The sequence below is a fragment of the Rasamsonia emersonii genome, assembly GCF_000968595.1.
Source record: "Rasamsonia emersonii CBS 393.64 chromosome Unknown ctg1118621760705, whole genome shotgun sequence".
Lineage (NCBI taxonomy): Eukaryota > Fungi > Ascomycota > Eurotiomycetes > Eurotiales > Trichocomaceae > Rasamsonia > Rasamsonia emersonii.
The window spans coordinates 1-11,034 of NW_013562794.1; the positions used below are offsets into that span (position 1 = coordinate 1).

General features: G+C 53.4%; 4 protein-coding genes across 4 annotated transcripts; 2 read left to right on the plus strand and 2 right to left on the minus strand.

The window, feature by feature from the left end:
• Window positions 1–5: 5 nt before the first annotated feature.
• On the plus strand, window positions 6–2,802 carry T310_8301 (uncharacterized protein; the record flags this gene model as incomplete). Its single annotated transcript, XM_013468913.1, has 2 exons — window positions 6–1,526; window positions 1,582–2,802. Coding segments are annotated over 2 exons (2,742 nt in total), but the record flags the coding sequence as incomplete, so codon positions are not given.
• Window positions 2,803–3,324: 522 nt separating this feature from the next.
• On the minus strand, window positions 3,325–4,102 carry T310_8302 (Scytalone dehydratase; the record flags this gene model as incomplete). Its single annotated transcript, XM_013468914.1, has 5 exons — window positions 3,325–3,372; window positions 3,523–3,819; window positions 3,876–3,917; window positions 3,968–4,023; window positions 4,078–4,102. 5 exons carry the CDS (start codon window positions 4,100–4,102, stop codon window positions 3,325–3,327), a joined length of 468 nt encoding a protein of 155 aa, XP_013324368.1.
• Window positions 4,103–6,058: 1,956 nt separating this feature from the next.
• On the minus strand, window positions 6,059–8,606 carry T310_8303 (C6 zinc finger domain protein; the record flags this gene model as incomplete). The annotated part of the gene is made up of 4 exons (XM_013468915.1): window positions 6,059–7,300; window positions 7,350–7,862; window positions 7,916–7,943; window positions 8,218–8,606. 4 exons carry the CDS (start codon window positions 8,604–8,606, stop codon window positions 6,059–6,061), a joined length of 2,172 nt encoding a protein of 723 aa, XP_013324369.1.
• A 493-nt stretch (window positions 8,607–9,099) lies between these two features.
• On the plus strand, window positions 9,100–11,034 carry T310_8304 (MFS aflatoxin efflux pump; the record flags this gene model as incomplete). Its single annotated transcript, XM_013468916.1, has 5 exons — window positions 9,100–9,333; window positions 9,413–9,673; window positions 9,731–10,066; window positions 10,119–10,299; window positions 10,361–11,034. Coding segments are annotated over 5 exons (1,686 nt in total), but the record flags the coding sequence as incomplete, so codon positions are not given.

The window sequence follows — 11,034 nt, forward strand, 5'->3', positions numbered from 1 at the left end:
AAGGCAACATCCAGCGATTACTCGCCTACTTGGAGAAGAATGAAGATGTCTCTCTGGCCGACCTGGCGTACTCCCTGACGGCGAGACGTTACCACCACAACCATCGCTTGGCGATCCATGCTGCAGACATCAACGGCGTGAAGCAGCAGCTCACTTCCAAGTTGGATAGTGTGGAGTCTCAGAAACCAATTCCTGCCACGGGTGCGCCGCCGGTCGCCTTCGTCTTCACTGGGCAAGGTGCCGCCGACAAGTCGATGAACTTGCAGCTCTACCATCATTCACCCTTTTTCCGTGCTCAGATCGAACACCTGGATCGTCTGGCCCAGCGACATGGTTTCCCATCTTTTATACCAGCCGTCGATGGTAGCTTCCCTAAAGACCACGCCTTTTCGCCGGTCATCACCCAAGTCGCCCATACCTGTATCCAAATTGCATTGGCCAAGTACTGGGAAACACTGGGTGTCAAGCCTGAGGTTGTCATGGGACACAGTCTGGGCGAGTATGCGGCCTTCTGTGTTGCCGGTGTGCTTTCGGCAAGCGATGCGATCTTCCTCGTCGGCTCGCGGGCTCGGATGCTCGAGTCTCTGTGCACCGTTGGAAGCCACAAGATGATGGCCGTCAAGTCCTCTCGAGCGGACATTGAAAGCGCGGCAAATAACATGCCATATGACCTCGCTTGCGTCAATGGGCCCAAGGAGACTGTGGTCAGCGGAACGACGGAGCAGATGGAGGCTTTGGCGGTCCTTCTGAAGGAAAGAGGGCATCGGTGCATCTTCCTCGACGTCCCCTTTGCCTTCCACTCCGCCCAGATGGATCCAATCCTGGATGCATTCGAAGAGACGGCAAGAAAGGGTGTTCTCTTCCGCGCGCCAACGCTGCCGGTCGTGTCTCCTCTGTTGGGCAAGGTCGTCTTTGACGAAAAGTCCTTGAACGCCGAGTACGTGAGACGAGCGACTCGCCAAACGGTTGACTTCCTCTCTGCCATGGAGAGCGCGCAGGCCACGTCGATTGTCGACAAGGACACTGTGTGGATCGAAGTCGGCCCGCATCCCGTCTGTACTGCCTTTATTAAAGCGACCATCGATCCAGCTCCCATCGCCGTGGGCTCGTTCCGCCGCGGCGAAGACAACTGGACCACCCTCGCTCAGAGCTTGGGGCAACTGCACTGCGCTGGCGTGCAAGTCCGCTGGGACGAATTTCACCGGCCATTCGAAGCCTCGCTTCGCCTCTTGGATCTGCCCACTTATAGCTGGAACGACAAGAAATACTGGATCCAGTACAACGGAGATTGGGCCCTCACCAAGGGCAACACTTTCTACGATGCCGAAAAGGGCCTTACCCGAGGACAGGCCTGCATTTCGAACGCTCCAGCATCAAGCCTCAGGACTGCTACCGTTCAGCAGATCATCGAGGAGACATTTGAAGGATCGTCCGGCAAGGTTGTCATGCAGTCCGACTTGATGCAGCCTGAATTTTTCGCTGCTGCACACGGACATAAAATGAATGGATGCGGTGTGGTGACTTCGGTAAGTGAACTTTTCTTTTTGATTGACGGAGATCAATACTGACGCTTGCGCATAGTCGATCCACGCCGATATTGCTTACACACTGGGAGAATACCTCTACAAACAACTGGTACCCAATGCCAAGACTGTTGATATCAACATTGCCAATTTGGAGGTCACCAAAGGCCTCGTGGCCCAGAGCAACACCAAGACGCCACAACTCATCCGTGTCACCGCGACCACTGCCGATATCAACACCGCCGTGGCCGACGTCGTTTGGCAGAATGTCCACGGCGACGGAAGTGCTTCGGATCCATTTGCCACTTGCCGCATCTTCTACGGCAATGCAAAGGAGTGGCTGTCGTCGTGGAGTCCGCTGGTACACCTTGTCCAGGGCCGCATCGAGGCGCTCGAGCGCCTTGCGGCGGAAGGGGTTGCCAACCGCTTCTCGCACAGCATGGCATACACTCTGTTTGCACAAAACCTGGTCGACTACGCCGACAAGTACCGCGGCATGCAGGCCGTTGTCATGAACGAGTTCGAGGCATTTGCCGATGTCACGCTCAAGCAGGTCCACTGCGGTGGTAACTACACTGTGCCGCCGTATTTCATCGACAGCGTGGCGCATCTCGCGGGCTTTGTCATGAACGTCTCGGACGCCAGCGACACGGCCAACACCTTTTGTGTGACGCCGGGATGGAACAGCATGCGGTTCGCCCGCCCGCTCGTCGCTGGCCAGAAATACCGGTCGTATGTCAAGATGATCCCGACCAGCGAGGATCCGTCGGTGTACTTGGGCGACGTCTACATCCTTCAGGATGGTGACATTATGGGAATGGTGGGTGGCATCCAATTCCGCCGGTATCCACGCATTCTTTTGAACCGGTTCTTCTCTGCGCCGGACTCGGCGGCAGCGAAATCTTACGCAACAGAACCTACACCAGCAACAGCAGCAGCTCCAACCGTCAAGGTAGCGCCGCAGAAGGCCACATCAGCTGCGACTCCGCCGGCTCCACCAGCCGTGGCAAAAGTCGCTCCTCCTCCAGCACCAGCGGCGGTGGATTCGGACAGCACAGCGCGCAAAGCCCTCGTGCTGATCGCCAAAGAAGCCGGAATGGACGTGTCGGATCTGACCGACGACGCGGCGTTTGCCAATCTCGGCGTCGACAGTCTGATGAGTCTGGTCATTGCCGAGAAATTCCGCGAGGATCTCGGCATCGCCGTCGGAGGCAGTCTATTCCTCGAGTATCCCACGATTGGGGCATTGAGGGCGTGGTTGGAGGAGTACTACAGCTAGAAGACAGTTATGATGGAGCCTTTGTGTTTCTTTTTTCTGCTGCGCTATTCATAGACGAAATTGATCTTATCACGAGAATGGATACCATATACCACTTGCGATATATTACTATTTATAGCCTACTTTGATAAGAAGTAGTATTAGCACACCTTTTTTAGTTGAATGATATATTTGCGACAGATCCTGATATTTATCTATGAAAGAATGCTGTTTGATACAAGCTCTCTCTGATTTCTCATGGACCAACCATCTAAATAGTCCTCGACCATCTTTCCAAATTGCTCTCTACAGTAATCTATTAGGCTTCATGTCTGACCTATAAATCTTTATGCTCTTTTCTCTCCATCTAGACTGAACTAGATGTTACTCTTATTATGATAAAGCGTCGTTCACGAACAAATAATCCGACGCTCGCCCAGATCAATGGCTGTTGGTTAGCCAAGCGAGCATCCCGCTATCTCCACTAGACCTCTTCGACGAAATCCTTTAACGCGAGTAGACTAACACTATCTTCACCATAAATCAATGGAGCAAATCGACGGTGATGTGGATAGGATGAGATGTAGAATTCTACAAAAGTGGAAGTAGAGTAATATGTATTACTGGCTATCACGCAGCATTATGATCTGCGCCATTCTCTCCATTCTCTCCAAAATGATCCTTACCCTCTGCAAACACCTTGTCATAATCATATTCACACCATCGGATCTGCGGACACACTCCGGCAAACTTCCACTCGTGCTCCACCCGCTTGTACCACATGGTGGCGGTGCCGTGGGCGTGGCCCTTGACCGCGACCTCTCGCATGCTGCTGTCGGTGTATTTCTGATGCGGCACCCGCAGCTGATGCGTCCCCACGATCTCGTCGTCGCTGACCTTTTGCCACGTGCTGAGGCCGATAAAGTGCTGCGTCTTCAGCAGAGGGTTGCCCAAAAACCGCGGGTCAGAGGCCATCATGATGAACTCATCACTGGGCATGGCTTCCCACAGCTTATCCAAGAAGGAACGGTAATCAATCTGTGGGATATTGAATGAGCGAAAGATCCTCATGGATCGATTGGTGATTGACATACTCTAAGGGTGGGTGCGACGCATTTCTTGAGACGCTCCCAATCCTGAAAAGAGTCAGAGAGACGAATTGTGAGTGATTGATTGATAAACTCACTTTCGTGTCATAACTGTCTGCCCATTCGAACAGGGCCCTTTGACAGGCCGTGACCTCTGTATCATGTCGTCAGGACCAAAATGATATGATGGATGCGACTACCAACGTACCTTCGAAAGTTGGATCTTTTGCCATGGCGAGTTAAGTTCAGCGCGAATGGTAAACCTATGTTTCTCCCCTAGGGAATGATTATTGCATCAAACCAAGGGTACATGTACTCAGAGAGTCAGAGAAACATTGGTTTGGCGTCCATAGCGCAAACCGGGGGATTTTAGGCATCGCCAGCCGACCTTCCGAGTCAGCGAGAAGATGGGCCAGTTTTCGTCGTAATGGATGATGTGCACCGGGAAGATCAAAGGAAAATGCAGCCCGGAATCCGAAGGTCGGGGTTTCGGTTTTTAGGACATTACGATAATAAATAACGTCTAGTCGGATCTAATGCTAGTGCCGTCGGTAAATAAACCTAGAAAATACCCCGACGCACGCACTTCCTCCAGCATGTCCAGGATGGTGCCTGTGTCCACCTCGAGCGACGCAAGACGCGTCGTATCAAATGTACGGTGTCTCATTCTTGCATCGAGTGGAGCGACAATTCTATCTACCGGTTTCGACTATCGAAAAGAGAGTGTAAAATTGCGAGTAACCACGTAAAAGCCAAAAAACAAACCAGGCAGAAGAAGACTCACTGCCATTCCCGCCGACTGACCACAAACGACCCATCGTATCCAACTCAGGATTAGGAGCAGTAATGCTTGAGGGTTGGTAGCCTGAATTTTGCGTTGGCTGTTTGATTGTATTGTTGGAATGAAGCTTGATCCCATGGGAATTCGGTGCTTGGTTGGGACTGAATGTAGTCTTGAGATGTAGCTTGATAGGATAACGGCTGGGTATTAGTCTGGGAGATAGAGAGCTTGCTGCTTCGAACGAAGGAGGCAGATAATTCACCCTCACGCACGCTGAGTGATGAGTAGAGGCTTGCCGATGAGCCTGCGCCTCATCAACATGTTTTATTGTGGTTCTAAATATCGTGGTAGCACTAGCCTCTCCGAATACTGAGTAGGATTAGCCAACGTTTTCTAATATTGTTCTCACCATCGTGGCAGCACAATTCTTGTCTAGCTACCGCTGTTCGCGTTCGTGGATATAGCTCTTCAGCAATAAGAGGCCGGACTAGAAGCATCCAGCAAGTGCTCCTCAGGAAGCCTAACGCTGACCAAGATTAAGCTTTAGCCTACACGGAAGCTTTACTTTTGGATCGATTCGGAGCAGCGTCCAGTGATTGCGTTAAACATGACAGTTAGCCCACCTGGGTGATGCATCTCCGTGGGAATATATATGCAGGTCACCTACGGCGCAGCCCGGCGTCGTATCACTCAATGGATTCCTACCTAGATACTTTATACACGCCTAGCAATTTCATTCTTTACTGCAGGCAAGTCATCACACCGTGCATATAGCGACGGTATACAGTAGATTTTTCCAAAGTATTACCGTACTCCTGTTTCACCCTTGCTTGAACCTTAGCTAAATATGCATTAACGCAGGATATTGGAAGTCGCCTTGCATTATCCGCAAGGTGACCTTGCAGGGGCGGAGCGAGCTGCAAAGGCTATTAGGTGTCAATGGTCATGGCTGATTTGGGCAAAGGACTAGTATTTATTCTTTTAAGTATGCTAGCTAAACAAACTGTGAATGAAAAGTGGAGAGACCTGTGCTCAATTACAACTACACGCTAGGGAAGAGCTAAACCCTGCCCATTATGAGAGTCGTAGCAGGAGCGCTCCTCCAGCTCTTGAATTTTTGAAACGACCGAAACTTTTCCCCTCTAGCAGCCTACTTTATATCAATGAACCTGTCCAATTCCCCACAGTGAGAGAGTGTGCTGTCCTCTGGCGGCTTCCAGGATGTCCCCACCAACACGGTATGATTCCCATACGTCCTGAATCATCGTACGACCGCTTCGTCAGCAATGAGCTGGATGTGGATGATTCGTTGCTGTCTCGAGCCCAGTTTGCTGCCAAAACTGGCTATCAGAGAATAGTGGCGATCGCACGCGGGTGAGGCAGCCGTGCGCCCGTGAACATAGCAGCCTCACCAGCCTCGTGCATGCATCAAATTCCAGTCGATCGTGGTCCAATCAAACTGGTTCATGTCGACGTCCATCGTAGCCTGTCCGGGTATGTCAGGGTAGCACCCGGGCCCAGGACCGGTGGAGCCCTGTCCTCCCGTGCCGTACGACAGGCCATGGCCACCAAATTCCATGGGCATGGGCATTGGAATTTCGTCCATGTTGATACCCGCAGCACCGCTGGGCTGCTCTATATTACTGTTTGGTGAAAAATTTGACGTCATCTGCATTACTTTATTTCTAATGTCCGACACAATCCGTGGTAGCTCCACCGGCTTGTCTTGTTGTCTGAATAATGCTTCACGCGCCTCCCAGGCCTGAAGGACAATTCGAGCGAAGACAATGAAAAAAGGCCTATCTGCTTGTTTCGTATTCATCATGCGAGCCTCGTAGTTGTCGCTCATGACCTCCCAAGCCTTTTCAGCGTGGTCCTCAGTAGGCCGCTTTTTCAGATCTTGAAGAATGTGAATGTACGCGGGAAATGGGAAGTGCAAGTGAACCAGCCAAAGGTATCCTTTGGTGAGAGGTGAAGTCATGAGCTTCGTATCGCACATGAGCATCCTCAGCGCATGGGAAATGGCAGCGTTGCGCTGCGGATCCGTCTGCTGCACGGATAACTTGGAGTGTCTCGAATAGTGTTCCAGGAGACGGAGTTTCGCCAGGTACCCTCGCGTCGTCCAGATTGTCATAAAGTGAAGCGGGTTCTCTGTATTGCAGAATCGGAGATATTTGTCCTCCATAGTCTTTTCTAGGGCGATCAACTCGTCGCCTTCTCGAACGGGGCCGTGCCGAGTCTCGTTCGCAATCGCCTTCAACGACGGATTGGAAAAGTCGAGGTGGAAGGCGCTGTGGCGGACGAACTCGCCCAGCTCGCTGCGCACGACGACGAAAAGCGCCTCGGTGGGTTTCTCGTGAATTGCGGGCGGAGTCTTCATCTCTGGCTGGATCTCAAAATCATTCACGTTGAGAGGCGTCCTGCAGTCCCAGGTGGGATCTAACATGGTGGTCTTGTGATCGCATATCTCGCAAATGCGATTGTCGAAAACAATCAGCGACCACCACAGCCTTCGGCGCAACTCACCCTCGAGCGCGGTGCATCTGGCATTGGTCGACTCGTTGTGAATCCCCATGCGTTGTGCGATGCGGATGGCCACGCCCAGCATTGAGGATAGAGACCGGGGGTCTGTATCGGGACTGACCGAGACCTAGAAGCGTCAACGGACTAGATGCCCGATGGCAGCCTGACGGGCTTACCAGGTAGAGATACAATGCTGTCAAGCAGTCGCGGTCCGCGGACCGTAGAACCCCACAGTTTAGTAGCGCTTGCTGACATCCGAACTGATAGCTTTTCAGAAGATCTTCTCTTGGCGACCCCAACACGGTACGGCATTCGTCTTTGGTGAGACTTAGAACGGAGACGCAATAGATACTGAACATCAGCGCTTCCAATGTGGGACTGATGGTTGCCATATTGCCGGCGGCGTCGATGATGCGTGCCTGCAGGGTGGGGGTGTGGGTGACTTTGAGCAGCGGGTTGACGTTGTCCAGGTAAATCTGCCAGAGCCTGAAGATTTGGACCTGGTTCGGGTGCAAGGTCGAGAGATCGACGTCTGTCTTGGGTGAGCCAAACAGCAGGTGGTCGTTGCTTTCGCTTCGGTACACCTGGTCCCACGCCTTCTTGATCACCGCCGGACGCACATCATCGTTATCGTGCAGAAAACCGCTATCGTTCTCATCGTCGTCATCATCGTCCTCGACATCCACGGTCTTTCCCTCAATTGTCAGTGGGAGCCTGAACTCACTCGCACACTTGACCGTACCTTTTGACTCATGGCGCGCCAGAGATTCCTAGGAGAGAGTATTAGTCGTCTCGCGGTCTGTGTTCACCAGTGTCGAACAAAACTCATGACGGTTCAGGAGAAAGCTTGACCACAGATGTTAACCCATTGACTATTTGGTACAGCCAATTACCAGTTCATATAGATAAGGAGCCGCATAAGAATAATATGGGTAATTTTTCATTAGAAATCCCTATGTTGTAGGTGAATTTGTAGCTCGCTTGAAGGTGGTAAACCGTCATGAGTTTTGTCAGGCGCTGGTGGTTCGAGAAAGCGCAACTTACACTGTTTTCGACTTCACCGCCGTCTTCTCCCTTGACCGGCCCTCTGTCCCTGAAACCGGTCCTTCTGCATGTGCATCGTCGAGAGTGCCGTCCTCGCTGGGAGAGGCGTGCTCTGCGGCCGGGGTGTGCAGAGGCTCGAACTTGATGTTGTTCTGGCGAAGCAGGCCCTCGTAGTGGCGAAGGCGCTCCAACAGCTCTCGCTCGGGAAACCTGCGGCGCCGTTGGCGGGCGAGCGTAGCTGCCACGCACTGGGCGCCGGCCCGGACGCAGTTGGCGCAGGGGGATTTGCGATCGCACTTGATTTTGCGCTGCTTACACAGCACACAGGCCAGCACGCGCTGCGGCTTCGCAGTGGCTGACTGGTCTGGGGTGGGAACCGCCGTCAACATGGCAGGAGTGATAAACCCGTTGTCTTCAGGAGAGATGGAGATGGAGAGGGAGAGGTGCAGGACGCAGCTCTCGGGCAGTTGGGGGCCGTCTCGGGCTTTTGAAGCTCCCCAGCAGGGGGACCCCCTGCCACGCTCGGACTGTTCTACGTCCCGAACACAGACCTTTCTTCAGGACATACTATGAGCCCAGCCAGATCGGACTTTAGTAACGCCCGACCAGCAGTTCTTTATTCTGGACGCAGTATAACCTCGTGCTTTCCTAGAGCCCGACAAAACAATTTCAATATCATGGCACACGTTCTTCCTTTGCTCTTAAAAGTCAGACCTGTTCCTTTCACCTCGCTGGTTCTTCAGACAGACATCGTTCCGTTCTCATCGTCCACCACAAGCTGTCCATATTCATCAACACATCAACACATCAACAGTTCCCTCCCGCTTCGAGTCCACTTGCGACCAATCGATCCAAGGGGGAGCAACAGGTTTCACGGTCACCATGGTGTCTTCACGCCCGACGACTCCCAAAGGCGCCAAATCGGCTGCGGGAGATTCATCCGACGTGGCTACGACACACGCCGGCGAGACCTCTCCCGATGTTGCAAGCAAACCTGATGCAAGCAAACCCGACGACCCCCAGCAGAAGCCGTCGACACTGAGGACGGTCCTCCTGCTGGTCTCGGTCTTTGGAACCATGTTCCTGGTCGCTCTGGACAGAACCATCATCTCCACGGTATGAGGACACTCCATGGAACAGAGCTCGCATTCTTGTGGTCGCGCGGCGAGTCAATGTGCTGACTGATTCTGGCTAGGCTATCCCGCAAATCACGGATGAATTCAACTCCCTCGCCGACGTCGGCTGGTACGGAAGCGCATATTTGTTGACATGTTGCGCCTTCCAGCTGTTGTTTGGGAAACTCTACACGTACTACTCGGTGAGAGGCGTCATGCTTACAAGTACCCTACTATTCGAGGCTGCCTCTGCCATCTGTGGCGCGGCTCCGAACTCAGTAGCCTTCATCGTGGGAAGAGCAATCGCCGGGGTTGGCGCCGCTGGCATCTTTGCGGGAACGGTAAGTGTACCCCGATTCCCTCCCTGATCAGCCTCCAATGCTGACGGCGGTCCCTAGATTGTATGCATTGCCCACGCAGTTCCTCTGCACAAGCGTCCCCAAATCCAAGGCCTCTTCGGCGCCCTCTTTGGCCTGGCTTCGGTCGTGGGCCCCTTAATTGGTGGTGCCTTTACCTCCAATGTAACGTGGAGGTGGTGCTTTTACATCAACCTGCCCCTCGGGGGCGTGGCGATGGTCGTCATGGCCTTCTGTCTCCAGGTCCCCGACCGAGATACAACCAAGCTCCCCTGGATGAAGAAGCTGTCGCAACTGGATGCCCCGGGCACGGCATTCCTGGTCCCGGGTGTGGTCTGTCTTCTGTTGGCACTTCAGTGGGGTGGCCAGACGTATGCGGTGAGTTCCCCGCAGCGTCATTTTGACTTTCCGGTGCACTGACAGTCTCCAGTGGAGCAATGGGCGGATCATCGCATTGTTGACTCTGATGAGTGTATTGCTTGTTGGTTTCGTTGCAGTCCAGATATGGCTTCCGACGACAGCCACGCTCCCTCCGCGCATTTTCAAGCAGCGGAGCGTCGTTGCTGCCTTCTGGCAAAGTCTCTGCATCAGCTCTGGGAATTATATATTTGGTAAGAAGACCACATAGTCAGCCATGATTGATCACCGGATGACTGACCTTGGTTATCACAGTGTACTTCCTCCCGATCTGGTTTCAATCCATCACAGGTGTCTCTGCCGCGCAATCAGGCATCCGGCTCCTGCCTCTGATGCTATCCATGGTCGCAGGGTCAATGGGCGGTGGAATCATCACTCCGAAGATCGGATACTACACGCCGTTCTCGATCGTAGGATCCTGCATCATGTCCGTCGGGGCCGGGCTCCTCACGACTTTCCAGGTCGACACCGGCGAAGGGAAGTGGATCGGTTATCAAATCCTGTACGGAATCGGCTTGGGCCTGTGTTTCCAAACCCCAAACCTCGCTGCCCAGACCGTTCTGCCGAAGAAGGATGTGCCCATCGGGTTGGCGCTGATGTTGTTTGGTCAGCTGCTCGGTGCAGCGGTGTTTGTCTCGGTTGGGGAGAACGTACTAGGCAATCAGCTTGTGCAAAGGCTTTCCGGGGTCCCTGGGTTTGACCCGAGTCTGATCACGTCGGGGGGCGCCACGTCACTACTGAGCGCGCTACCTGCGAGTGAACATGACACGGTCCTCACAGCCTACAATGAGGCGCTGCGGAAGGTGTTCCAGGTCGGATTGATCATATCGTCTCTGGCCGTCCTCGGTGCAGTTGCGTTGGAGTGGAAGAGCATCCTGAAGAACAAGCCGAAGGCAAATGTTGGTGCTGAGACCGGCGGAGCGGCTGAA